A 12,512-nucleotide genomic window follows, 5' to 3' on the forward strand; every position below is an offset into this window, starting at 1 on the left:
GTATAGCCGTATGTACCTTAAATTTTTCAACTACTCTTTGCATCTAAATTTCTTGTTGATACTTGATGGTGTAGATTGAACTATGAATGTGACAATTATATCAACAAAGAAAGCCGATCTTTAAATCCCTAAATAGCATCCCCAAAAATAGCAGTCCAGAATTCCTCACAGATCAAAGATTCTACCCTGATGCCTAAGGACTGCAACTGCAGTGAGAATTAGACAGTAGTTTCCACTTTCTAGTGGTGTTGCACTTACATGGTAGTCACTAATGGAATGCTCAAGATGTTATACTATTATACTACCCAAAGTGGAAACCACTAATAATGGAATGCTCAAGACAGTAGTTTCCACTTTGGCCCGGGGCAACCAGGGCGCCCGCCCAGGGCCCCAAAATCCGAAACCCAAATACTGATATTTACAGTATTGTATTAATTCAATAAAAAAAATTAAATACTCTTATTGTCAGTTAATGAATTTATACCCTTAATAATCCACCCACAATAATATTCTTCCTAGGAAATAGCTCCATTTTGGGGAAGTTAAATTTCCCAAATTAATTCTCTTAATGTAACCATATTCATTCATATATTCTTCATTCCCCATCTTTGAAATCACTTTATTTCTATCTTTATATTTGATTTTCTGATTATTCCTTCCCAAATTAATTCTCTAGAGTTGATTTCCTCCATTAATGTTTTTCTTTGCAATCAGTTTTTAACTGGATTAAAATCAACGATTTTCCCTATAAATTATACTCCGTATTACTAGTATTTCAATTGTTTTTCACATATCAATTTCATTAATCACTTTTTTTGTATTTATTTCCATTATTTTTTCACCTTTTTTTTTATGGGTTTTGACTTCGGACTTCGAAGATGAACTCAGGAACGAGTCTGCCATTATCCTAAAGTAGTAAAGTCATTGGTTAGTTCTTTAATTTTTTTTTTCCAGAAATTTAAAGTTATTTAATATATGAATTATTCAATTTTACATGAAAAATTTCTGCAATATTAATTCATTCAAATTATAATACTGAACTTGATTTATGAATCATCAATATGTCAAATTAATATTTTGTCAATTAATCCTAATTTTGTTTTTATTATGATAAATGATCATGAATCATCAAATTGTACGTTAGTTGTTGCTGAATGCTCTTCATGAATTTTTAATAATTTTTTTATATTTAAATTAAATATATAAAAATCTATTATTTAATTGTACTGAATTAGCCTTGTAGGTCTTGCTCATTCTACATTGTTGAATAAATAGTGCAATCGCCAATCGGGAATGCGGGGACTGAATTATAAATATTTGATGACTTTTGGATTTTTTTGTTCTACTATTAATCCTTAATAAAATTTCATAGAATTAAATAAAGTATTTCGTAATTTTTTTTTATTTTTGTATACCCAATTTTTTCCGTTAATAAAGTCAATCGTTAGTCAATTAGGGCCCCATTTTTTAATCCGCCCCTAGGCCACCTAAATCTCAGAAACGGGCCTGGGTATTATTTGTGAGACATAAAATATTCATTTGTTGCACATAATAAAAACGAAGATAGTATATGCAGACAATTCATTATATACTGTAGTTTCATTCCATTTGTTTTCAAGAATGTGAAAAATTATACATGTGTGTATATACATACAGAAGAAATGAAGAATAATAAACTAAAAAAAAATCAGCTTATCTATATTCCTGTGTACTGTACAAATAAGATCTTTGTATGAGTCCCATGCCTTATGGATTACTCTTTATACTACGTAGGTTGTTTAGATGAAGGAGCAAGACGCAGTGACAGAATTCAGCCCGCAAAAGATGTATCGAGTTCATCATGAGCACTGAGAAAATTAATTATACACGGATAAACCTTCTTGGCAGCCTGCATTCCGAAAATAGTGTGAGATTAATACCATTTTATGCCAACAGAAGCCATTCACTGGAAGCAAAAACGAAACTATTATGTTATTTCTGGACGAAGGGAACACTATTCTTTTGAGACTTATAGCGCACCACGTAAAAGTGAAAGATATATATGCTTGTCAGTGACATAATACAGAGAAGGCATTAAAGAAGAAAGCTTACGAAACGGCCTCCCACTAAATCATAGTGAGCATAATGTGGACCACCAATTTCTCCAAAAACTTTGTATGTAATCAATTTCTCTGGGATCACCTTAACAGTTTCTGTTACATCATATTAAAACACCTGGAAAATCAATATCAAGAAATAAAAGTAGTGTACATATTTGATACACATAAGAACTCCTGCAGTATAATTATACCGTATACAGCTTCAGGGGGACAGATTAAGTCGCGATCCCCAGCAATGGCCAAGATAGGGACATTGCTCTTATGGAGATGATCCTTGTATAAAAATGTTCCAGATCGATCACGTAAACCAGAGCTCTCAAAGGCTGTTGCTAATTGTAAGAGGAGTTTTGCAGGTATTGTACCTGTAACCCAAGTTCATGAATAATTTGCATTTCAGTTGGAACTTTTTTTGACAAACATGCTGAATAAAACATAGTGCTATGTCTTCAAAGTTATGGTTAAAATTTGCATGAGATGCAATAATTCATCAACAAACAATAATACTTTCAAGACACATGACACCAATCACCAAAAAAATAAAAATGATGGAAGATTGACTTTTTTTGTAATACCATGGAACACAATATTCAAATAGTTCAAATGTAAATATTATTTCTTTCATGACTTTAATTTTAAAACAAATATTGTTGTATCAATTTTTAATTTTTCATTGCAAATGGTTGAGGTTCTACCTTCAAAAGCATGCGGATGTGTGCTAGTCTCCTGGATGAGCATTAGTATCTACCTCTGTATCATTTCATAAGTGAACAATAGCAAATCATGCACTGAATCGTGTATTTAGTGTATGACATAGTGTCAATTCATTGATCAGTGATAGTTACCACATAGTGAGGTTATTTGAAAGATAGCTAAAGATATACAAGTATCGGTAACTTCACACTTTCACCCAAAACCTCAGAGAAATAGATTAGGGACTAAATGAGCAAAGTGATAAAGCTGTATACTGTCACTATAAATAAAAGAAAAAGTCTATTACTCACAGAAATTCTTGAGCACAAGCCTGTCAAACAATTCTGGAAGCATCATGTCCTGAGCAGATATCTGAGAATTAAGCCAGGACAATATAAATGGAGCACGAGAAGCTAGAGGATGCAGTGCTGCAAATATAGTGCCCATGGGAATTGATGTGATATTTAAAGCCTCTGCAGGATCCGTCTACAAATCAACAGTGTTATATAGTAGCTTAAAAAACATGTTTACCTGAAAGACCAAGTTTACTCAAACAGTATTCTTACCAAAGGCAAGAGTAGTTCTAGAGAAGATTTTGATGATGAATAGTCGAGCGTTGATGCTAGTGTAGTAACTGCTGCAAAATCAGAGTCTCTTCCTTCAAATCCTAGGAAATTTTTTTTGATCATTTACATGATATAATAAACCTTACACAAATACATGCTATACAGCTATAAGAGAACACCCAAAACATTAAAATGTGACACAAATCAGAGGCATTCACTATTTAGAAAGAAACTACCATAATAATTGACTTATGTAAGCCTTTATTTCTGTGTAAAATCTAAATAAGTAACTTATTGCCAAGTCTACAAGATAAAGCTACGGGAACCTCGGTATATCTATACAGGAAGCTAATGAAGATATCGTGATGGCATCTAAAGTATGCAAACAAATTAAAATGTTCATTTACCCCAAAAGGTTTGTTGATGAATCTCAAATCTGATTTCCTTGACATAAAACAAGAAGAGGCTTGCCTAGCTCTTTTAAGGGTATGTTCAAATTTGAAGTCATATAGCATCCGCTTGGATTTCTTAAAGAACACTCTTTTTGATGAATCAAAAAGTTAATCAGTGGCTGCCCTACTTTCAAGCACTAGCCTTCTTTCTTGCCATCAGTTGCAAAAAACGCTGATTTATAGACTATCCTATCACCAAGTTAGTTCAAAGTTCCAAAATACTTCCACGAAACTTCCAGATGCACTATAGAAATGCATAAATCAGCCAACATTTTATCTATAACTGTTGTCGAACTGTTAATTAGATCTATGCTTTGTGGGGAAGACAGAATGAACTCAGGGCAACTAAAAGGTGTAAATCCTCCCCAACTCAGGATTATATAAGGCCTTAAATAGCATATTCAGCCTGAGTGTGAATCTTCGACAGTAAAGTTGCTTTAAAGGCCAGTCATGAAATCTACCTTCTGTAAAATTTAAGAAAATATAAAGGTTATAAGCACAATACCTGATAACTTTCATGCAACTACTTTTACATACTCCATAAGATTTATAGCAAATTCTTGTAAAAGACGGTTAGATAGGCTCTATTTTGTAGACTAGGCATAAGTTAAACTAACTACCAAAAGGGGAAAAGAAAAAAAAAAAAAAAAAAAACTACACTTTCAGCAAAAAACAGGAAAAAGATTAGCTTTTTACTAGTTTAAGGGGGTTATATCGAAATTACTAAAATAAACCCTAAAGTTATAATAAGGTAAAGGGCTCAAATAGTGAAATAGATGTTTCATCAAACTTTCTAACAAGACACTAGACACTAGATCAATGAATATATACTTTTGTGGTTTAAATTATTAATTAAGTAGAAAACTGGGAAAAGGTGAAATCTCTGAAAAAAGTTAAACTCGGAGCAGTTTCTGTGAAGGTAAAAGCAGTTCTGATTGTTCTCAAGAAATTGGAATGCAGAAAGTGAAAATGAGCTTGTATAATGGCAGTAGGAATAAGAATCTAAAGTAATTTGTCAATCAGCTATTCAGCTCAAACCAAAAGCTAATGTTTTATCGCTCCCTCTATTGACATAAAATCAACAACCGCCAACAGTTTCAGCACACAAAACACCGCAAACATGAAAAAACGTTCACATACCACACAATGAGAGCACTGCATACAGCAAAATACCACCCATAGAGTGCCCAATGGAAAGTAATTTTCCATCACGAGGGTTGCATTGCGTCTTAATGTAGTCTACCTGCAAAAAGGATTATTTTGCAGATGATCAGCTTTACACACTATTTATAACTCATTCTATGTAATGCTACTTGTTTATCATAGTATTTATTGCACTCCTCTGTTTCAAACTACATGAATCTATCGATTTTCATTGATAAAACATCATTATTTTTCACCACAGTATACCATCAAAGAGAATTTTTATCTTCGTCTTCTTTGACATTTGTTGAAAGTCACAGTTTTTGGACCTAAACTGTTTCTGATTTAATGTTTAAGCTAATGAAAGAAAAACCTTACCACCAAAGGCAGATCTTCTTTTACGAGCTGATCAAAATCCCATTCACTGTCCAAAAACAGGTTTAGCTGCCTTTGAATATCTTCTATCATCGGCACAAGTTGCTCATTCATTTCAAGAAATGGCAGTGGTGATAAACTCAAACTCAAATCCTTAATCTGGGATTGACCAGCAGTGGTTTGATTCGACTTTGATAACCCTGCAAGTTCATTAGTCTTAAACTGCTTTGCTTTATAAATGAAAGTTCCTACCCAAGAGAAAATTACGATTACAAATACATGCATCATTTGGCAGGCAGCTCACTTTTAAAGGACTCTAAACCTCTCATACTCAATCCAGCACCTCGCACTTCAAGAATCCATGTGTCAAATCCTTCGCTTGACATATGACGGGCAAACGAGGACTGCAATCATCCGAATGCATCAGTCTTATCTCAAAACTGAGAAGAAAAACGAGTCATAGTTATAAGGCAGTTTATGAAGCAAAAGCAGGAAGGGCAGTGTAGTGTACATAAAAACAAATTAACAAAATACTGGTGATTGAGAACAGCAGATTGATGAAGTATTAAGTTTTCCAAATTCACAATTTGGTAGCTAAATAAAAGATCAAAGAGATAAATTTTAGACAACAATGCGTTTGCAATTACGGGGTAAACTAGCTCAATGTGCTTTCACTACTTATGTGACTGATGAAAGCAAGGAATTGGATGAAAATGGTGACACTATACCCCTGATTAGTTTATTAGATATAATAAAGCTTGTACGGTTATGTTGTTGGCTTGTTGCGATACATGTATAATGCATTGCTCGACATTTATATGAATTTTACCATGCTAAAGGCATATGTGATGCTTTAGAAACAAAGTATGGGTTAGATGATGATGAGACTAAGCGTTACTGTATTAGTTAAACATAACATTTGTATTAGTATTGGTGCTAAGGGTTTGTCCATATGTGGGTAGATTGTTGTTGTTGTCTTGATTGAAAAATTGTTACCATCACGGAAGGAGTATAACAACAAACTCTGGCACAAAAAGAGGGACGTTACCCTAGATGATTTAGTTGGCCATCTTAATATTTAGGAGGAAAACCGATCAAAGTATAAACCATCTAATTCTTATGCTTCTATAGTTCTGTATTTCTTAGTGCTAATCTAGTGGAGCCCAAAAAATCTGATGCTAACAGGTTTCACTACAACAAAAAGGGCCAACAAAAGCATGGAGAAAAAGGTTGCTAAAACAAAAGGGAAAGAGCCAAGTCAACTTGTTAGAATCTGACAATTATAGTGAACTGCTAAACGACGCTTTTATTTTATAGGCATCGCTCTCTTTTTGACATGAAAGGACGATATTGCCCTTTGTGTAACTTATAGTATATAAGGAAAATTTGTCAATTACTACCGCAAGTTAATACTACTTTGTAAATTACTACCGCAAATTAAAAAAGTTGTGAATTACTACCGCAAAATTTTTTAAGATGTTGCGATTACTACCAAACCCCATTAAACCCAACTATGACATCATTATATCACTTTAACCCATGGTTAAAGCCCTTAACCATGACGTCATTATATCCCTAATCCATTTTCTTTTTTTGGGGGGGCTGGTTAAAGCCCTTAACCATGGTCAAACACGGATTAAAGGGATATAATGACGTCATAGTTGGGTTTAATGTGGGTTTGGTAGTAATCGCAACATCTTAAAAAATTTTGCGGTAGTAATTCACAACTTTTTTAATTTGCGGTAGTAATTTACAAAGGGGTATTAACTTGCGGTAGTAATTGGCAAATTACTGAGTATATAATGGTGTAATATCATTCCTAATCCTTCCACCTATTATTACGTTGTAAAAAAAATTCCCGACCCCACCACATTCGATCCACCACCAAAAATCTGAGTTTCTTTTTAAAAAAAAAATTATTAAGCATTAGCAATGGGTTTAAGACAATGGACGACAACAACGTTCGGACACCGGAGGCTTCGTCAGAGGATTCTGTAATTCATCGTACTTGTTTTTTAAAAAAATTTAAAATAAAACATCCACCTAAAAAATTAGGATCCATCTAGGTGGATCTACTTTAAAATTTACGGATCCGCCTAAGTAGATCCGGAAATTTTAGGCGGAGCTCCCAAATCCTCCTAAAATTTCCGAATCTTTCTGGGTAGATTTGGAAATTTTAAGTGGATTCACCTAGGTGGATCCTAATTTTTTGGGCGAATGTCAATTTTTCTTTTGAATTGATTAATTAATCAAATTTATTATTGTAATCTTTGTATTATTATTAGTATTTTTATATTATTATTAGCATTTTTATTATGATCATTATTAATTTTGTGATTATTTGATTAATTAGACAATTAGGGCTTGTTCACATTTACTGAACTGAAGTGAGCTGAACTGAAATTAATTGATTGGAGCTGAATTGAACTGAACTGAATAGAGCTGAAATGAATATTTTATGAGAGAAGAAAATTAGGAGCTAAACTGAACTGATTAGAGCTGAACTGAAGTGAACAGATTGGAGTTGAACTGAACTGAAATTAAGCGGAAGTGAACAGACCCTATGGTATTTTTATTGTTGTTGTTGTAATCAATGTTCTGGCTCTTTCTATTTTTTTTTTTCCTTCTTCTAATTTGACTTTTTTTTTTAAAAAAAAAAATAAAAAAATTAGCGAGATGAAATAAGAGTGAGTTACGAGAGAGTTGTGAATTTGTGATTCCAAAAATGAGAAATGAGTGGTGTGAGTGTCGTGAGTGTTATGAGCATTTATTTATTACAAGGGGTAAATACAAAAGTTTGTATTAAAATGCAAGCGGTGCCTTGTAAAGTGAGAGCGTTGTTTAACAACCCCAAAATTGCTATACTTTTGAAATAATTCTTGCAAAAAAATACCATAGAATGCATGTGTAAGTATGAACTAATTCAGACTGTGAAACTACAAATGGCTCATTAAATCAGTTATAGTTTATTTGATGGTACCTACTGCTCGGATAACTTACATCTAGAAAATCATTACTCTTAATAATGTTCTTGATGTAACTGTTTGGAAGTTTGTTGATTAGATCTGGACTAAAATTATCAGCTCATTCTGTTGTAATATATCACTAGGTAGTCTTCTAACAATATACGTAGAAGTAATCCCACATAGAAAGATTTGAGAAGTTTGTGTTGATTTATAAAGTTTGTATACTTTTGGTGATGTCAATATTATACTTATTTGTTTGTTTCCCACATTGAAAAAATAAAATGGGCTTGTAATGTTTATGTTACTTTACTAGTGGGGGCAAATAATACTTTAAGAACAGTAATTTTTCAAGGGGGCCAAAGTTTGATCCTCCAACCTTTTGTTAAAAAATAACAATACTTAACTACTATGCCATAACTTTTTAATTGTAATTATCAAACATTATATTACTTTTATCCAATAACTTAGAAAAATTAAGGGGGGCTGAGCCCCGACCCGCCTCACCCCTGCTTTAATTATTCTCCTAACAGATTCTGATATAATTAGGAATGGGTAATTTGTGAGATTTTAAGTGTTTATTTTAGATGTTGTTTCTCAAAACATATATGATAAACATAAATTTTACTACATAATTCTACTTAAACATGAGAAATATTGGCACGATACATGAGTTTATAGTTCACTCCACTGTGAGTGCCAAATATTATTAAAACAAAACATGCTGACATCATTAAGAGACACATGTTAACTTTTTATGAAAAAATTTCCCGTCAAAACTATTTTTGACATCAATCATTTTTATTTTATTTTTTTTAAAAATTTTCCTAAGTTCTAAGACTACAGAAATATAATAATTCTTTCAAAATTAATTTATGAGATTATAAACATTTTTTTGAATTAAAAATATTGACAACTATTTTAAATAAATAATATACTACCGCCGTTTCATAAAATCTGCAACATTTTCCTGAAACGGAAACTACACATTATGTGCAAAAAAAAAAAAAAAAAAAAAAAAACTTTACTAATGTAGTAAAATATTTTGTATGAATTTACAGTTATACCCTTACTAAATTTTCCTAAACTCTAATAAACAACCTATTAACTTTTTAACCCAAATTAATTTATTAATTAAAAGAGTTAAGCACAAAATCAGGTACTCAATTCTTCCTTTTTTCACCGTTTAGGTACTTAATTTTTTTTACTTTGCTTTTGGGTACTGAGTTAAGATTTCCGGCCAAAAAAAATAAATCAACCAAAGAATTCAGTACCTATGGTTAAAGAATTGAGTACCTTGGTTAAGAAATAGTGGGCTCCACCCGATTAAAAAAATTCGCGGGTCAGCGTTTTTTTTTTTTCCTTTCTTATTCTTTATTCTTCTTTTTCCTCCCTTTATTCTTTCCATTTCCATTTCTGGAATACCTGGTGCGTCATTGTCGCTGAACTCGCGCAAGGTTTGGCTCGATTATGGGGAAAACGACACCAAAAGCCACCATTTTTTTGAGGTAAGCTCAATTACTCATGGATTATGTTGATAATTTGATAATAAAGTTTGAATTTTTTGCCCATTTGTTGATGTTATTTGCGACCTAGGGTTTTCGAATTTTTGGGGTTTTTTTTTTAACAAATTGATGATGTCGAATTGTTTTGTTTTTTGTGTTAAATTTGTTGCTTTGTTGTTGTTTGTTGTTGGATTAAGCTAGTGTTGTCGTTGAATGTTGAATGCATGTTGTTTAAATTGCGCAAGGGTTTGATTTGTTGATCTGTTTTGCGCACTAAAACAGGGGAGGTATGATTGAAATTGTGTATGTGTGATTGATGGTGTTGTGTGTGTTTTTGTTGTGCATTTGAAGTGCCTAACTTCAAAATATGGTGGGTGTTCTGTTTAGCGAAGAATGGAGCAGGGAGGAGCTTAAAATGTTAGGCAGTTTGTTGAAGAAGGTGTAGCTTCTTGTTTGGGTGTTCAAACCTAGCAACAACTACTGTTTTGATTTTTTTTTTTCTTCATAAAATCTGGGAAAACCTTGTTGCTGTTACAGCTTCTTTTTTGCTGGTATACTGTTACATCTAGTGTTGCTGTTTTTTTTTTTTTTTTTTTTATTATTTGAAATTGAATCAGGGAATGTCACTTTTGGATGAATTTTGTTTAAGGAAACATGGTAATTTTTGCAGGTGGTTTCATGGCATTTTTTGGCAAGTTCATGCCCCAATAACGGCTACTTTCTGAGTCAAATTTAAGATTTTTTCTAAAATAATAATATTTTAATTAGGTATGGTTAGTGATGAGTTAGTTCACCTAAAAATCACTTTGAGTACCCAAAAGCAAAGTAAATAAAATTGAGTACCTAAAAGGTGAAAATTAGAAGAATTGAGTACCTAAATGTACTCTTAACTCTAATTAAAACCCTAACCCACATTCTCTCTCCTCCCTCACAACCATATCCACCACCACCATCACTAATTTTTCTCTCTCTTCCCTCTCAACCACCAGCAACAGCAGCCCTATCCTCTCTCACAACCATCGCACCACCACCTGGTCGCTGCCCATTTTACTCCACCCTCGCCAGTTCGTCGCCGCCTCATTATCCCTTTTCAAAGACGTCGCCGCCTCAATATCCCATTCCAAAGTCGTCGCCACCTCGTGTGTTCCAGGATCTGGCGAAAATCCGTTCAATAGTGCTCTTCGGTGTTCCAAAATCTGATTGCCAAAGGTTTTCTCACTCCTTTTTCGAAATTGGATGGTGGTGGTAAGTTGGGGTTTCAGATCTACATTAGTAGTGGTCGTGCGAGTTTGTTGGATGGTAAGGTGGTAGTTTCGGGTTCGTTGGTCGTGGTGAGGTAACCCGGGTTTCGTTGGTGGTGGTGAGTTGGAAGTTTTAGTTTGTTGGAGGTGGTAAGGTGGGGTTTTGGTTCGTTGGTGGTGGTGAGATGGGGATTCGATTGGTGGTGATGAGGTGGGGTTTGAATCATAGTGGTGGTGAGGTGAGGTTTAAGATCTTGGTGGTGTTGGTGGCGGGGGTGAGAGGGTGGTTACGACCTTAAGGTGTAGGGTGTTAGTGGTGATGCGAGTTGGCCAGGTGGCTTTTGGGTGGTTGTGGTGGTGACAGGTTGTAACAAGGTGGGTGTTGATGCTGATGGGGTAGGTGCTAGTGGTGTTACTTTCTCTCTCATCTAATTAATTACATGCCCCAGATTTTATAAAACGGAGGTAGTAGTTTTAATCCGTGCACTTACGGGAATAAACTAGTTTTAGAAACAAACAAAAACAATCATATTAAAAAACTGAAAACTCTTTGCATTAAAGACAAAAAAAAGAAAATGAGAAGACTGACTTGAGGGGAGAGATCATATCCAACAGCATTAGTTCCAACACCAGACAACAATAACAGTGGATGATTTCTAGCTTTCATCGCCTGCATCAAATCACTCATTTCATTAGACCTCCAAATATCTGAAAAAAAAATATCCCAAAAAAGAAAAAAATAAAATCAAGAAAGAAAGAGACATTAGGAGAAGGAAGGTAACGCCAGAGTGCAAGTCGCCAATCTGTATTTGGAACATTTACATAATGAAGTTCATCTGCTGTGCAATTCTCTGGCTTTTCTACCATTGCTGCTCTCACTTTCATCGTTCCCAAACGACGTCGTCTTGATTGGATCCATTTCTGATGAATCGGGTTTACCCATTTCATTAAACGGATATCCTGTTTTACAAAATTTATATCCATTTTTGAAATCATTTTCATTTTTCTTATAAGTACACTACTCCAAATTACACTTCTACTACTTTGAATTTATGTTATCATGAAAATTGAAAAAATTACACATGTATTTATATTTATACGTGAGGTAGCGGGGTGTCAATGGATATATGTTTGTGGGGTCCACATTTTAATGGATAAATACGGATATAAAGTAGAAGTATTTATTTTGGATAGGACCAAGTGTTATTGAGGGTTTCGTGGCTAAGTGACTGACATTAACATTACTATGTTTATCTACCACATGAAATTTTATTAAGATCTTTTAAATGTGGGTGAGAATGTGAGATTGGGATAATTTATCTGCTGTTGAATGAAACCTAATTTTGATGGGAAAAAAAAAACGTGTGAATTTGGTATGTTAAGAGAATAAGAATGTTGTGGATAAAGTCCTTATTTATGCGTCAAAACTACAATAATCTAAGGAGAAAAAAATGTGTCGGATTTGAGATACCAATTGG

At 33.6% G+C, this 12,512-nt stretch overlaps 1 protein-coding gene across 6 annotated transcripts; it reads right to left on the reverse strand.

Annotated features, from left to right (window-relative positions):
• Positions 1-1,571: 1,571 nt before the first annotated feature.
• On the reverse strand, positions 1,572-12,082 carry LOC145599066 (uncharacterized). Of its 6 annotated transcripts, none has more exons than XM_081655487.1 (10): positions 11,797-12,082; positions 11,624-11,704; positions 5,630-5,729; positions 5,329-5,525; positions 4,948-5,050; positions 3,356-3,426; positions 3,101-3,275; positions 2,291-2,461; positions 2,092-2,192; positions 1,572-1,888 (listed from the first exon to the last, which is right to left on the reverse strand). In XM_081655487.1, the coding sequence occupies exons 1-10, from the start codon at positions 12,034-12,036 to the stop codon at positions 1,811-1,813; spliced, it is 1,317 nt and encodes a 438-aa protein (XP_081511613.1). In that variant the 5' UTR covers positions 12,037-12,082; the 3' UTR covers positions 1,572-1,810. The 6 variants fall into 6 exon arrangements, with proteins under 6 accessions (XP_081511613.1, XP_081511608.1, XP_081511616.1 ...); XM_081655482.1 differs by having other exon boundaries at positions 3,356-3,456; XM_081655490.1 differs by having other exon boundaries at positions 3,356-3,456; positions 5,630-5,765; positions 11,797-11,854.
• Positions 12,083-12,512: the final 430 nt, after the last annotated feature.

Source organism: Chenopodium album, chromosome 2 (assembly GCF_948465745.1).
Source record: "Chenopodium album chromosome 2, dcCheAlbu1.1, whole genome shotgun sequence".
Taxonomy (NCBI): Eukaryota; Viridiplantae; Streptophyta; class Magnoliopsida; order Caryophyllales; family Amaranthaceae; genus Chenopodium; species Chenopodium album.

Excerpts from the sequence above, each read along its gene's own strand:
- LOC145599066 (XM_081655482.1), bottom strand. The coding sequence starts at position 12,036 with ATGAAAATGATTTCAAAAATGGATATAAATTTTGTAAAACAGGATATC. Across the intron at positions 3,457-4,947 it reads TGCAGTGCTCTCATTGTGTG|GATTTGAAGGAAGAGACTCT; the intron begins GTATGTGAACGT and ends AAAATTTCCTAG. Across the intron at positions 2,462-3,100 it reads GCTTGTGCTCAAGAATTTCT|GTACAATACCTGCAAAACTC; the intron begins GTGAGTAATAGA and ends CTTGGGTTACAG.